Here is a 16,977-nt window from a genome sequence, read left to right as displayed (position 1 = left end):
TCCAACTATTACTACTACTGTAACTATAACAACTACTGCTACCACCACCACCACCATCACTGCTACTACTCCAACTATTACTACTACTGTAACTATAACAACTATTACCACCACCACCATCACTGCTACTACTCCAACTATTACTACTACTGTAACTATAACAACTATTACCACCACCACCATCACTGCTACTACTCCAACTATTACTACTACTGTAACTATAACAACTATTACCACCACCACCATCACTGCTACTACTCCAACTATTACTACTACTGTAACTATAACAACTATTACCACCACCACCATCACTGCTACTACTCCAACTATTACTACTACTGTAACTATAACAACTATTACCACCACCACCATCACTGCTACTACTCCAAATATTACTACTACTGTAACTATAACAACTACTGCTACCACCACCACCCCATCACTGCTACTACTCCAAATATTACTACTACTGTAACTATAACAACTATTACCACCACACCATCACTGCTACTACTCCAACTATTACTACTACTGTAACTATAACAACTACTGCTACCACCACCACCACCATCACTGCTACTACTCCAACTATTACTACTACTGTAACTATAACAACTATTACCACCACCACCATCACTGCTACTACTCCAACTATTACTACTACTGTAACTATAACAACTATTACCACCACACCATCACTGCTACTACTCCAACTATTACTACTACTGTAACTATAACAACTATTACCACCACACCACCACTGCTACTACTCCAACTATTACTACTACTGTAACTATAACAACTATTACCACCACCACCATCACTGCTACTACTCCAACTATTACTACTACTGTAACTATAACAACTATTACCACCACCACCATCACTGCTACTACTCCAAATATTACTACTACTGTAACTATAACAACTATTACCACCACACCATCACTGCTACTACTCCAACTATTACTACTACTGTAACTATAACAACTATTACCACCACACCATCACTGCTACTACTCCAACTATTACTACTACTGTAACTATAACAACTATTACCACCACCCCATCACTGCTACTACTCCAAATATTACTACTACTGTAACTATAACAACTACTGCTACCACCACCACCACCATCACTGCTACTACTCCAACTATTACTACTACTGTAACTATAACAACTATTACCACCACACCATCACTGCTACTACTCCAACTATTACTACTACTGTAACTATAACAACTATTACCACCACCACCATCACTGCTACTACTCCAAATATTACTACTACTGTAACTATAACAACTATTACCACCACCCCATCACTGCTACTACTCCAACTATTACTACTACTGTAACTATAACAACTACTGCTACCACCACCACCACCATCACTGCTACTACTCCAACTATTACTACTACTGTAACTATAACAACTATTACCACCACCCCATCACTGCTACTACTCCAAATATTACTACTACTGTAACTATAACAACTACTGCTACCACCACCACCATCACCACTACTACTCCAAATATTACTACTACTGTAACTATAACAACTACTGCTACCACCACCACCATCACCACTACTACTCCAACTATTACTACTACTGTAACTATAACAACTACTGCTACCACCACCACCCCATCACCACTACTACTCCAAATATTACTACTACTGTAACTATAACAACTACTGCTACCACCACCACCATCACTGCTACTACTCCAACTATTACTACTACTGTAACTATAACAACTACTGCTACCACCACCACCCCATCACTGCTACTACTCCAACTATTACTACTACTGTAACTATAACAACTACTGCTACCACCACCACCCCATCACTGCTACTACTCCAACTATTACTACTACTGTAACTATAACAACTACTGCTACCACCACCACCACCATCACCACTACTACTCCAAATATTACTACTACTGTAACTATAACAACTATTACCACCACCCCATCACTGCTATTACTCCAACTATTACTAACTGTGGTCCACTGGAGCCTCAGTTATGGCTGTGTAAGCAGTTCCAGACTGGCCGATTTCAATAATGTTTTGCATCTGTATTTGAATGTCTTTAGCACAGGCCTGAGCATTGCGTGTACTCGTTTTGTTTTTGTTGTTTATTAAAATTAATTTGTTTGATGACCTCAAACATTTAAAATCTAAGAAATATACATAAGACAAAATACATTGGGTAGGGGGCAGATACTTTTTCACAGCACTGTAGCTCAGTGTACTTATGGAGTAGAGTGAATGTGGAAAAAAATAGATATATACAATATATATATATGATAATTTTATATATATAAAAATATAGCAACAAACAAACAAAACACATCAGGTAAGCTTCAACCACAAGATACATAGCATAGACCATTGTGTGTGTGTGTGTGTGTGTGTGTGTGTGTGTACCTCGTTCTTTAAGTAAGGCTCCGATCTCCTGAGCACCAGGTTTGTTGACAGACAGGTCCACTATTCCCGAATTCATGTCCTTCAGCAAAATCCGCGCTGTATCAAAACTGTCGTTCATTGTGGTGGCGATCACGCCGGTCGGGCCTCGCTTCACCCAGCCGCTGCAGTACAACCCTGCGCAGATACGTACACACACGCATAAATCCTTACAAAAGACGACACTACTACATCTACACAACTATACACAGGTGATAGCAAGCACACACACACACACACACACACACACACACACACACACACACACACACACACACACACACACACACACACACCCTCCTACCTGCTGTATCCAGCACTCTTCCCATATCATTGGGTAAGATGGCACCGTGAGGCTCAAAGGGCACGCAAGGATCGATAGGTAGACTCTTATAGCCAATGCTGCTGATAACCATACCACACTCTAGATCCTCCGTCTGGCCGGTGGGCACAGCCTTAGCATCTTCTCCTGAACCCTGGAGAAAAGAGACAGGAAGAAAATGACATGACATGACCATAACATGACCTACACATGACACAGACATGACCTAGACATGACATGACCTAGACATGACCTAGACATTACACGACATGACACAACCTAGACATGACATGACCTAGACATGACACGACCTAGACATGACACAACATTTTTATTGTTTTATTGTTTATCGTTGTTCTCAGGAATCGGTAACTGCAACAACTCTAACCTCAAGCTTGTTGACAGCCAATCGAATTCCGGCAGCTCTTTTCCCATCAGCCCCAGGTAGAACTTCCACAGGACTGCGTAGGAAACGAAATCCCCATCGCTTATCTGCTTCATGTCCACCAACCTCAGTTTTTACCGTCTTCATCAGAAGCTCAGTCAACCTCTTTCTTGGCCTGGGGAGATCTAAACAAGCACAAACACACACTTGCTTATAATACACAACATGGACAAAAGTATTCGGACACATGCTCACTTATTGTTTCTTTTGAAATCAGGGGGTTTAGGGTTTATCCTGATTTTGCTGGTTTTAACTGTCTCTACTGTCCAAAAAAGAAAGCACTGCTGTGAGGATTTGATTGCATTCAGTGACAAAAGCATTAGTGAGGCCAGGATGATGGATTATGATCGTCACCCCACCTCATCATCCCCAACTCATCCCAAACTTACTGGATGAAGCACCACCATCATTCTAGAGAACACAGTTCTTCCACTGCTCCACAGCTCAATGCTGCTGGGGGCTTCATACCCCTCTATAGCCCATGCCTGGCATTAGACAGCATGGTGCCAATAGGCTCATGTTTATTTATCTGCTCCAGAGAGTCCTATTCTATTGGTAGTACTTCTCTACAGATATTAGACAAGCTGTCTGAGTGTGAGTGTGTGTGTATGTGCATTAGCATGTCTGTGTCAGCAATGGGTGCAACTTAAAGTAGCTGAATGCTTTCATTAGAAAGGGTGTCCACAAACATTTGGATATTTGGATTAGCTTCTTAACCTGAAGGTTTTTAAGAAAACAGGCTTACAAAACATCTGTTTCTCATTTCTAAGGTCAGACAAAGTTGTTCTCAGAAGGTAGAACACTAAGTTTCACTGAACATTTAAACCTTCATCTATCTGACTTTCGTTTATCTGACTAATTATTTAAAAAAAAAAATACAATTAATTAATTAAAAAAAGAAATAATTAAATAACACATATAGGACTTTTATTTTGTACCTTTTGTTGTATTATTGTGTCTGATTAATTTTTTTTTCCTTATTATTGATCAAATTTATCAAATTAATTTACTATTACGTAATTTCTGTAGAGCACACGGATGCTGCAGAGATCTCAAAACCCCCAAATATTTATTAAACCGGTACTTAAAGGGTAAAAACTGCTCAGTCCTTTCATATCCCAGGAGCACCCACCAAACAGACGCAGGGAAATAATGGACTTTCCATAGATCCTATCTTTGCAGATGTAACTAAAACATCTGTATACAAGACGCTATCTGTCTCTGTAAACAGAGACATAATGTGTCCCACCTTCACCTTCAAACCCCCACTACATATTAAACAGCTGACTCTTGCGAGACAAATCTGATTTGGCTCTCCACTACCCTCCTGACCGCTCTCCACTACCCTCCTGACCGCTGCCCTGCTCTGGGGCCTGGTGTTGATTCACCTCCCTGCAGGACTCTGCTTCTCACTGTTTACCTGCAGGCCTTTATCATCTCCTTTTTTTGTTGTTTTTATTATGGTTTTGCTTTTATTGTTATGATCCGGTGATGACCTGAGGAGGACGGGTTCCCCTTTTAAGTCTTGGGTTCCTCTAAAGGTTTCTTTCTCTCCACCCGAGGGAGTTTTTCCTTGCCACTGTTGCCACTAGCTGCTCAAAAGAGGCTCGGACCCGGATCTCTGTACAGCTGCTTTTTGACCACATTTGTTGTAAAAGTCTATAGAAATCAAATTTGAATGAATTTGGACCAGCGCCTAGATCCCAGTTACAGATATCTGGTCATGGTTTTTAGAAAACAAAACCTTAACCTCCTGCAATCTCCTGCAGATGCAGCTACCAAGATAGGGAGGTAGAGGTGAACAGCCACATGTTGGTACACGCAGCTGTGAAAGAGTTATTAAAGTGGTTGACACTCAAATATCTCCTCCAGCCCAGCTCTCAGATTTACAGACAGATCTGATATGTGAGATGCTGCCCGGCATGGCGGCCAGTAGAGACGCACAGATTGCAGTTTTCAGTGGTCAGTTCTAAACATTTGATCCATTTTTTTTAATTAATTTATTTATTTTAACATATGACTGGTTGATTCAGATTTTCTGTCTTTCTAGGAATAATAAATGATAGTATATAGCAATTGTTTTATTAAATGTTTCATTAATACTAATAAATATATATTAAATAAGTGTGTGTGTGTATGTGTGTGCATTTGCACATCTGTGTCAGCAATGGGTGCAACTTTAAGTAGCTGAATGCAGTCATTAGAAAGGGTGTCCACAAACATTTGGATATTTGGTTTACCTTCGTAACCTGAAGGTTTTTAAGAAAACAGGCTTACAAAACATCTGTTTCTCATTTCTAAGATCAGGCAAAGTTTTTCTCAGAAGGTAGAACACTAAGTTTCACTGAACATTTAAACCTTTATAGCCTGACACGTCAAACAATGCTCGAAACTGGAGTGTTTATCTGAACAATTATTAAATAAATAAATACATAAATTCATTAAATAACACTGTTCATTATAGGACTTTTATTTTGTACTTTATTTTGTGTCTGACTGAACTCTGGTTAATTATTATTTATTAAATTTATAATACTACATACTACATGCTGATTTACTATTACGTAATTTCTGAAGAGCACACAGATGCTACAGAGATCTCAAAACCCCCAAATATTTATTAAATCGGTACAGCTCTCAGATTTACTGACAGATCTGAGATGTGAGATGCTGCTCGGCACGTCGGCCAGTAGAAACGCAGAGATTACAATTTTCTTGGTTGGTTCTAAATATCTGATCCATTTTTATTTTTTATTTTATTTTATTTTTTTTCATATGACTGGTTGATTCTGATTTTCTTTCTGTCTAGGAATTATAAATGATAGTATACTGATTTTGTTTAATAAACGTTTCATTAATACTAATAAATATATATTAAATATATATGTATATATATATATTTTAGGTAACCTGAAGGCAGGGCTGAATGGCAGGACAGGTTCACTTATATCTGGGATTAAAAATGCTAAACATGCTAATGTTGCTAATGTCATTATGCTGACTGAGTGGGAAGTCTTGCCCATTCATTCAGAAGACCTGGCTCGCAGTCTCCGTTCCAGTTCATTCTAAAGAACAATGATGAATGATGATAAAGTCAGGATGCTGAATGATGATCACCACCTCAGCTCATCCCCAACTCCCCAAGCACCATCCATCATTCCAGAGAACACAGCTCTTCCACTGCTCCACAGCTCCTCAATGCTGCCGGGGGGCTTTATACCCCTCTAGCCCACGCCTGGCATTATTAGGCAGCATGGTGGCAGTAGGGTCATGCTTATCTATCTGCTCTAGAGAGTCCTATTCTATTGGCAGTACTTCTCTACAGGAACTAGACAAGCTGTGTGTGAGTGTGTATGAGCATTTACAGACCTGTGTCAGCAACGGGTGCAGCTTAAAATAGCTGAATGCACTCATTAGAAAAGGTGTCCAGAAATATTTGGACATATAGTTTACATGTGAATCAGGTTACACCGGTAGGAGAAAGTAGAGCTAGGACTCTTTAAATAGTGTATTGCGATGTTCTTGCCTGGTTGGGGCATCAAATCTCAGTCTGTCACAGTAGAGGGCGATGGTGTTACCTACTACTACACCACCCAACCACAATGACATGGTATACCAACCACAACTTCTATGTGGGCTTATCGAGGTGATCTGGAGTCATTCAACATCTACCTTCAAGCAAATACAACTGCTTGCTGTTGGTTTCGTTCAGCCTTCTTACCTTTCAGAGTCTCCGATACGCCTTCAAAGTCTGCTGGAAGCATGTCAGCATTAGTGTCAGGAAGATTAATCATTTCCCTCACCTCCTGAAGAAGAATGAACAAAGCAGACGGGAATTAGTTAAAATGGAGACAATGTGAAAACCCACAAATCCAAACCGGACATGAAATGCATATACACCTTTCTAAATAAAGGTGCTGAAGTGTAGAAGTGGAGATACGAGGTTTTAAAAGACTTATATAGAAGCTGAAGTATCAACTGAAGCTTTTTACTCCAGTAAAAGTGTAAAAGTACTGGTTTCAGAACGACTTCAAGTAGAAAAGTAAAAGTAATGGAAGGAAAACAAAGACCGAAAGCTTAGGCCGCGCCACAGGGGTCTATAGAGCACTACCCCCCCCCTCCCCAAAACCCCATTTCTCTAAAAGCCATAATGAGGAGAATGATCTATTAAAATGTTGATGTTAAAATGTTGGGCTGCACTAGGCTCCTGTTTCAGCTGCAGATCTGCCCACTGAAAATGAAGCATTTCAGTAATATCAGCTCTATTAAAGGAGCGTCTCTGTGCTCTACTGAGCATCAACATGAGCTTCATGGAGGAAAATATGAGGAGTCGTTGTCTAGAAGTTCTGTAAAGCTGCAGAAAGTCAGACTTCAGAGGCGTGTGATCAATAAGCTTTATTGGAATGTAAATGTGGGGCTCAGTCGGGACGTTTCACTGCAGCTCTCTTGAGTCTCTGCCACGGACACAGTCTTCATACTAGACTACAGACGTCTGCTGTGAGCTCGCTGGAGAGGGACGGGACGTGTGCAGGTGTAATGGATCGCTTATAAACCAATAGGGAGTCAGAATGGTGTGTGTTTATACTTCTCATCCAATCACGATCAGTCTCTCACTTTCAGGATGGAGAGATTTATCTGGAGAGGGTTTTTATTGATGACGAGCCGGATGGAAAACAAAGGGAAATGAAGTAGGAGGAACGAGGCTGTTTTTAAAATGTAAGGAGGAGAAAGATCAGATAATTGGGTGAAATTGTATAATAAAAGTATAGATAACCAACATTTCTATTGAAGTAAGAATAAGAATGAAGTATTTGTACTTCGTTACTTGACACTTCTGTTCACAGGGTTTTTTGGAGCAATTCTATAGAACAACATTTTTATTATCGAGAGATTTTAAAAGGTTTTAGGAAGTTGAGATTCCTAAATGTTCCTCACTCGCATTTCTTTTACAAAATGTTTTCGTTTTTAATGTAAAAACAAATGGTTCCTCTACGCCATTGCTTAAAGTGCCCTTGAGCACCATTAATTGAAAGAGTGTGGGTGATACTCAGATACTCAGATAGAGAGAATACTTTTTTTTGTTTGTTTCCAAAGACAAACATCTCCTCAAGCCAGAAAACTGGTTCCTCATGACTGGTCTAAGATAAAAATCTTTCTACCATGTCTTCACTGTTGTGCCAAAGCCAAAACATTGTGACAAGAGTAAACAAACTGGAAAGAGAGAGAAGACAAAAAGTGAAAAACAATGTGGGGAAGAGACCAAGAGACGGAGAAAGCTGATATGGAAGATATGATAGAAGAAATACATGGGACTGTACAGGGACACTGTACCAGAGACATAAATCATCTGTCCCGGACGTCTAAAAATACCAAAAACTGAGAAAGAAAGAAAGAGCAGAAAGAAAGAAAGATTGTTTCGTTACTGCGTCGGCATCCGGCCTCACCCAGCATCGCTACCCTGGCTATACCAACACTGCTGTGGCATTGGCATCGCTACTGCGCCAGTCACGGCCTTCCTCCGCCTTGCTTGCCATCGCTGTCGGTCGCGCTAGTCTCACCCAGCAACGGTACCGCAGCCTCCCTCAGCATTGCTACAGTAGCTTTAGCATATCTAGCACAGTGTTAGCATCGTTATCTCCGCATTGGCTGAGAGCCTCGACCAACATCGCTACCGCTGCGTTAGTCACAGGCCAAGGTCCTGGGCCCTTCACAGCTAAACACCAGTGAATATGTGGTCTACATCTTAAGGCAGTCTACAGACAGGGACACATGAAATGCTACCTGAAGTGGAATAGGTGTCTTTTAATCCGCAGAACCTTTTTCCACAATAAAGGGCAGATATTTTGGTCCCAAACTCCCCACTGTTGAAATGCCCTGATTATATTACGCTGCCAGTGGCTGTCTGGCAAATCTAGGCTTGCCGGTTTTCTCTTGCTCTGGAAAGGAATGTGTGCTTCATTAGATTCTCAGATGTTTATTTTTGCTCATTTAAAACTGTATTTTACCACCGTCACTTACATTTAATTCATTTTTATTACCTTTACTGATATTTTGAAATACTGCAATGCTATTTCAGTACCTACTGATGTTTTTTAAAGCAACAAGAGCGTTAGTGAGGTCAGGATGTTGGATGGAGGATCACCCCCCCACCTCATCATCCCTAACGCCCCAACTCATCCCAAAAGTACAGTTTGTGGACACCCCTTCTAACGAATGCATTCAGCTTCTTTAAGCTGCACCCACTGTCTAGCTTGTCTAGTCCCTGTAGAGAAGCACTACCAACAGAATAGGACTCTCTGATGCAGAGAAATAAACATGAGCCTTTTGGCACCATGCTGCCTAAAGCCAGGCATGGGTTAGTAGAGGGGGATAAAGCCCCCCAGCTGCATTGAGCTGTGGAGCAGTCGAAGAACTGTGTTCTCTGATGGATGATGGATGGTGGCGCTCCACCCTGTACTTTTGGGATGAGTTGGGGAGTAAGGGATGATGAGGTGGGGGGGTGATCCTCCATCCAACATCCTGACCTCACTAACGCTCTTGTTGCTGAATACAATCAAATCCTCACAGCAATGCTGCTACAAAATCTAGAAAAAAGCCTTCTTCTCTGGGCAGTATAGAGTTAGATACTCCAAAAAAAAAAAAAAAAAAAAAAAAAAAAAAAAAAGCAGGATACACTCTTATTAATACCCTTAATTTCAGAAGACGCATTAAATGAGCAGGTGTCCCAATACTTTTGCCCATATAGTGTATTTCTTATAGGTATTACTAAACCACGTTTGAACAATTAGGGCCATGTGATCAATATGAAAACTCCACTTGTGTCAAAGATACTAACATACACAGGATTTGACCTGAAGAGTGAAATGTGTGAAGCCTAATATTGAGGAGGTTCCACTTGGGCCACTACAACAGATCTGACCATCTGAGGCATGGACTTCACGAAACCTCTGAAGGTGTTCTGTGGCACCTAGACTAATGTTAGCAGCAGATCCTAATGTTAGCAGGTCCTGTAAGTTGTGAGGTGGGGCCTCCTTAAGCATCCTAAGCTTTGAGTGCATGACCACTGCGACCAGTAACACCCCACAAGACCTGCCTGATGTTTTGGAGATCCAGTCATCTGGCCATCACAGTCTGACCCTTCAGATTCTTTTGCTTGCCCATTTTTCCTGCCGTTAATATATCCACCCCATGACAGATAGAGCCACTGTAGGTGAAGCAAACCAATGCTTTTCACTCCTGGTGCTAATGTTATGGCTGATCGGTGTATAAGATCAGACAGAATCAGAAGAATACCTTAATGGTGCATGCGATTTGCAAAGGACCCCTTCGCCCCACGATCAGAACCCTGCGAACTTGACTGGCTACAAGGGCATCCAGCGCGTGTTGGGTAATATCGGTCTTCTGTGGAGAAAACAGAAGAAATAGGGACCATTTAGTTAGCCATTAATACAGGTAATGAGTGGAGGACAGAGAAGCCTCTTAAAGAAGTTGTTACAGGTCTGTGACAGACAGAAATCTTGCTTGTTTGTAGGCGACCAAATACTTATTTTCCACCATTATTTGCAAATAAATTCTTTAAAAATCAGACTGTGATTTTCTCATTGTCACAATGTTTTTTCTCATTTTGTCTCTCATAGTTGAGTCTACCTATGATGTCAATTACAGCCTCTCTCATTTTGTTAAGTGGGAGAACTTGCACAATTAGTGACTGACTAAATACTTTTTTTCCCCCACTGTAGATAAATCATGGCAAATTAGATTTCTGTTGTGTTTAATGACGTGTTTCATTTAATTTGACTTATGCGACACTGCCCATCCTGTGATGCGACTACTGTGCATGTGCACATTGCGATGACAATGCTGAAACAATATACTGTACTCAAAGAGGTCCTCAAATCTGGAGCCTGAATCCAGTTTCCAGTCCTGGACTTTCTTATCCTTGGTGGGTGTGACACTGCACAGCCAATCAATTCCATTAACAGTTTCCTGAACTTCCAGAGAGAACAAAATCCAGATTTGAGGAGCTGGGTTCTGCTGCATTGCTGTTTATTTTTAAGAGTGCAATGTCTGTGCTACCTTCTGACACCTCTTCACTAGCCAAGCTGATGGAGTCTCTGCTCACACTCTAATAACCTTAGGATAAACCCTGAAGGGCTTCAATCATTAATCTGTCTAATAATTCTGTCTAATAATGTGTCTCTAATAATCTCCTCCTTCTGTATTGAGGAACGTTTCCCATAATGCCGTTCTGAACCGAAGCGACTTAGGAGGAAGCATTAGGAGTCTGGCTGGAAAAATCGAACCCTAATCTTCCACTGGGAGGGTGGTGGTGTTACCTTCTACACTCATCACAAGGGGCTTGGACCCAGAGTTCTGCAAAGCTGCTTCAGGTCAAATCTAAATCTGAACTGAATCTAACTACAATGGATTTGCCGTGTAGGTGACCTTCAGCAAGTCCAGTGGAGACAGCAGGATTCTGGCCACGTCCAGCGCCACATTGCCTTGTCCTAAAATCACCACCGTGTCACAGTTCAGGTCCGGATTGAGCTGTAGGTAAAAAAAACAACAACAGAAAAAGAAGTAAGAAACGTGTTGAGAAATTAGATGCATCTGGACTGCTGCCTGTAGAAGGTATAAAAAGCTCTAGGAGCTCCATTAGCTCTCACTTCCAGCCCTGAAGAACTCCCTTACATTTATTTTTTTTTTTTTTTGTGATGTCATTGTTTAAAGCCTTATTAGAGGCTGAAGATGTAAACCATGTAAACCCTGGCGCTGGTCTACAAAGCCACAAACGGACCAGCCCCTCCGTACTTGATGGCAATACTCAAAAGCCGATCCACACCGAGAGCCCTTCCAGCTTCAAGTACGGTTCGGCTCGACCCGCCATCCCTCAAAATCCACTGAAGACGAGCGCCCAGGCTTTTTTCTGTCCTGCACCGAAGTGGTGGAACAAATTTCTCCTGGGTGTCCGAACAGCAGAGTCCAACACTCGCTGTCTTCAAACCCAGACTGAAGATCCTCCTCTTCTGAGAATACTTGGGTGAATAGCAGAGTGGTCTCCTTACTGACTTGTGTTTAGTAGAGTCTAAGATTAGAGGATCTTTAAATGTTTAGTCTATTTAAAGTAGCTGAGGTTTTCTTGGGTAAATAGTGAAGCACTTTTGTAAGTCGCTCTGGAGAAGAGCATCTGCTAAATGCCTTAAATGTAAATGTAAACAAGGCTAAATCCAGATCATTGGTTTATACATTAATAAAAACAGTCTACATGCTCATCAAAGTTCATATGTACAGTATTTGGTCAATTTCGTGAGAGTGTCAAACACCAGATGTTTGTAATTGGTGCAAGACGAGAATTTCAGTGAGTTCGCTGACAGTGTACTGTTACAAATCTCAGGAAAGTTCCTGGCTGGAAAGCCTTTTTTTGCTATAAAGGGCCTAAAACACTAAAACAGGGCACTGCAAGACTGGAACCCATAGCCACTGCAGTTTCCCAGTGAAACTCTTCGCAACGAAGGCTGCAAATTACCATTCTGTTGTTGGGAAGCCCATTGTACCACCCTACGAAATCTCTGGCTGAGAAAACACCGGCCAGGTCTTCTCCAGGAACTCCCATGAAGCGATTGGCTTCTGCACCATAACTCTGCATAAACAAATTACTTATCAGTGTAAAAATGAGTAAAGTACTGATACAAAGGCAAAAACAACCTCATATCTCCATTTCTGACACAGATGTGCAAATATACACACACACATATTTTGTCTAGTCCCTATAGAGAAGAAGTACTGCCAATAGGACTCTGTGGAGCAGATAAATAAACATGAACCTATTGGCACCATGCCGCCTAATCCCAGGCGTGGGCTGTAGGAGGATATAAAAACTCCCAGCATTGATCTGTAGAGCAGTGAAACATCCTGACCTCACCAACACTCTTGTTGCTGAATGCAATCAAATCCTCACATCAGTGCTTCTCTAAAACCTAGTAGAAAGTCAGAAATTTCAGAAGAAACAGTGCATGAGCAGGTGTCCCAGTACTTCTGTCCATATAGTGTTTTTCACTTTTTGACATGTGAACCTGTTTATTTATGTAGTGGCAACATTTTTAATGGACCAATAGAAACGCTCCAAAATGACTTACATTGACTTCCACTGGAAAGTCCTGTAAAACTGATATTTTGGAGATGCATGTTACTTTTTAGACTGTTCTTTATTTAATTTAATCAGACAATGGCTTTTTTGTAAAGTTTGACAATGCTGTACATATTTGTTTCATAGAATAAGGTGTTATTTATGGACTAAGTTTCTGTAAATAGACTTTAATTCTCCAAAACAGCAATTTTACAGGAGATGGAAACAAAAATTTTAAATTTTCAATGAAAGTCAATGTAAATAGATTTTACTTCTAGTCACTTTGGAGCATTTCTATTGGCCCATTCATCATGAAAATTGGACATAAGGTAAAGACCAACTGCCAGGTTCACATTATGTCAGAAATGGAAATCAGAAAAAATGTAGATACAAGGTTTTTACTTGACAGTGGACATATGTGTAGTAGAGTATCCTTTACAGGTACGTGTGCTTATCATGTGTGTACACCATTTCAGCTTATTACAATTCACAGCAGTCCAACACAATCAAAAGGTTCTCACCAGCACGACAGCGTGATAGGCCTTCTTCAGCTCCTCCACAGTGATGTCCGTACCCACGGTTACATTTCCATGGAAAAAGCAGCGCTGGTGCTGGGCCGTCTGTGTGAACGTATTAATGACATTCTAGAAGAAAAAAAAAAACAAACAAACCGTGCAAAAATGTAAATATTTATGACCACTGACCTTCCTCTCAAGGACAGAGGGGAGAGATGCTGCCGCAGGAGGCCAAGCTGACCCCCTGAAAGAAGTCCTGAAAGCCATATAACATACCACTTCTCTGTGTGTACGGCAGTCGTTTTCTTCTAGGAATTTCATCAAACAGAGCTGAGTTATCTGAATCTGCAGACTATGAACGGCATAAATTCCCAACAGCAATGTGAAAGACTGGTGGAGAGCCGGCCGAGACATGAGAGCTGTGATTGGCCGTCGAGGTTATTTCAGCATAGTGATTCTGAATGCTCTCAAAGTTCAGATATTAGTACTGTTTAAATCTGAATAATAACTTCTTTACATTATAATTATTATCATCATTTGTCTGCATTATCTGAGCAGTTGATTTTGAGCAGTTGTCATTTCTGCTAATAAATAAATGCTCTAAATAATATTATTTTATTTGGAATTTAGGGGAAATGTTGTCCATGGTTTATTAAATACAACGCAAATGTTCATTTACCTTAAACACACTGCCTATACATAGTAAAACCAGAGAAACTGAGAATATAGCTGGTAATTAATAATTAAATAATTAAGAGACCTATATTAAAAATAAAGGTACTACTTTATTAGTTCTTGTTTCTACTAGAGAGGTCAGTGTGAAAACTGAATCTTTCAACTGCTAAAGAAAACCTTAAGCGAAAGGTTACATGGGATCAGCCATAACATTAGCACCACTTACAGGTGAAGTGGAAAAACACTACAGTAGGCAGCACGTGAACAGTGATGGATGGGTTACAAGAATCAAACTGTGATGTTCTAGACGACTGGGTTTCCTGGAATGCAGTGGTCAGTACCTACCAAATGTGTGTGTGGGGCCGGGGGGGTGGGGGGTTGTTGGTGAGGGGTTAAATATTGAAGAGCTATCGCTCCACCCTGAACGGTCCTGCGTTTCTATAGGATGATGCAAAGCTGAGAAAAGAAAGGATCACAGAGGAAACCATGGGGTGTTGAGCTTAACTCAACATAAAGAGAAACATGAGACAAACAAAAGGGATAAGCAGAGAAAACCCCAAGAACCAGAATCACAAAGATGCCAAAAGCAGGATGAGCTTGAAAAGCAAGGAAACCAGCTGTGCGTGGTAGAAGTGTGGATGTAAGGAAATGAAAGTAAATGTAAACGAGAGAACAAACAGCACTTAAGGGCATGAAAAGAAGGCTTAGGGAAAGTTTTGTGATCGTGCCTTAAAACTATGTAAACTATGCAGTATTTTTTTGGTGCTTTCTTCTAGGAAAGTACCACACACCAGCATTTTATCAGCGGAAAGATAGGCTTGGTCTGATATCTGAGCGTCATGCAACATGCTTAAAAACAGCAACTTTACAGAAGAAGGAAAACCCCTAATAACATTTAATGGGTGTCAACATAATTTCAGAGCATTTCTATTGGCCCATTCCCCATAAGACTGATGATGCAACATAAAGAGAAAAACTGCCAAGATTCAAGGACTTTTGAGTGTTTTTCCACTTACACACACACACTTAACTCTACACACACACACACACACACACACACACACACACACACACACACACGTTCAGGGAATAGAGATCCCTTAATGCAAAAATACAATGTGCAATACCCTCCCCCGACCCCCACCACCCCACATGTGCAATTAAGAGTCATTTGCGATTACCTGTAAATAATCTGTAAATAATATTGTTATTACTTTTTTACTTCTATTATTTATATTGTGTTTATATTGGTAATTTATCTACGTTTCTGCATCTGAGTGTCTTGCTATCCCTTTTCTGCTGTGACACTGAGAATTTCCCCACTGTGGGACTAATAAAGCATTATCTTATGTTAATATATGCAATCATCAGAAGGGGTGTCCACAAACATTTGGACACAGACGGTTTGAGTGTGTGAATGTGGATTACATATATCTGACACACAGCTGGTCTAGTCCCTGTACTGCCAATAGACTAGGACTCCCTGGAGGAGATAAACGTTAACCTATTGGCGCCATGCCTGATGCAACATCTTGACCACACTAGAGCTCTTGTAGCTGAATGCAATCAAATCCTCACAGTAGTTCTGAACATATCTACTGACCCACCATAAATAAGTGATCTGAGCTCCACTGCATCATTAACCTTACTATATCACACACTCCGCTGTATTAAAGGCGTGCTGTATGACGCTTTCCGCCACTAGGTGTCGCACTAGAGCAACAGCATCGCAGAGCTGCTGAGCCCGGCTGCTGTGTCTGCTAGCATTGCGGCTACAAACCCTGCTGAGCCTCCTGTTGTGTTTGTTAGCATCGTGGCTACAACCCTGTGGGTTCTTGCTGATGTGTCTGTTAGCATTGCGGCCCTGCTGAGCCTGGCTGCTGGCATCTCAGGTAGCCTGCTCAGACCCTGCTGAGCTCAGCTGCTGTGTCTGTTAGCACTGCAGACAGTTGGTTGGTGCTGTGTTCGGTGCTTTGGTCCTTGCTGAGGTTCGTTGAATCCAGAGCAATGAAAACTAACCTTAACCTCTGGGTGATCGGGGGCCACTCCAAATCGAACCAGGCCAAACGGGACAGGCAGGCGCTCGTACACATCCACAGTAACGTCATCCCGAGCCTGAGACAAAACACATAGGTTGTTTAAAACAGAGAGACAGTATTCGAGAGAGGATCGGCCCCTGCATGTTGTTTGCTTTAGATCACAGAAAAAGATCTGGAATCAAATACACTGCCCCAGGTCTCATTTTTTACTGTAGAAGCTCCAGATCTCATCAGAACAGATAAAGCAGGTGAACATGAATCCAGTAAAAAGGAGAAACAAGAGCTTCTCATTCTGAAGAGAGAAAGTAGTGAGATCTTGTCGGTGAGCTAGTCTGAAGAACAGAGCTCGGTTCCTCCAGGTTTCTCTTGGACGC

General features: G+C 41.2%; 1 protein-coding gene across 1 annotated transcript in view; it reads right to left on the bottom strand.

Annotated features, from left to right (window-relative positions):
- fdxr (ferredoxin reductase) overlaps positions 1-16,977 on the bottom strand; it is a 44,944-nt gene that overhangs the window by 6,423 nt on the left and 21,544 nt on the right. Inside the window, exons 3-11 of the mRNA XM_072667695.1 lie at positions 16,584-16,679; positions 13,896-14,018; positions 12,775-12,888; positions 11,694-11,795; positions 10,542-10,649; positions 6,970-7,054; positions 3,192-3,373; positions 2,786-2,957; positions 2,446-2,619 (exon numbers count right to left, since the gene is read on the bottom strand). Coding sequence (XP_072523796.1) covers positions 2,446-2,619; positions 2,786-2,957; positions 3,192-3,373; positions 6,970-7,054; positions 10,542-10,649; positions 11,694-11,795; positions 12,775-12,888; positions 13,896-14,018; positions 16,584-16,679 — 1,156 coding nt within the window. The remainder of the gene's footprint in view (positions 1-2,445; positions 2,620-2,785; positions 2,958-3,191; positions 3,374-6,969; positions 7,055-10,541; positions 10,650-11,693; positions 11,796-12,774; positions 12,889-13,895; positions 14,019-16,583; positions 16,680-16,977) is intronic.

The sequence above is a fragment of the Salminus brasiliensis genome, chromosome 22 (assembly GCF_030463535.1).
Source record: "Salminus brasiliensis chromosome 22, fSalBra1.hap2, whole genome shotgun sequence".
NCBI classification, from domain to species: domain Eukaryota; kingdom Metazoa; phylum Chordata; class Actinopteri; order Characiformes; family Bryconidae; genus Salminus; species Salminus brasiliensis.
The sequence above is the reverse complement of the archived record's forward strand: the minus strand, read 5'-3'. Positions and strand labels throughout refer to the sequence as shown.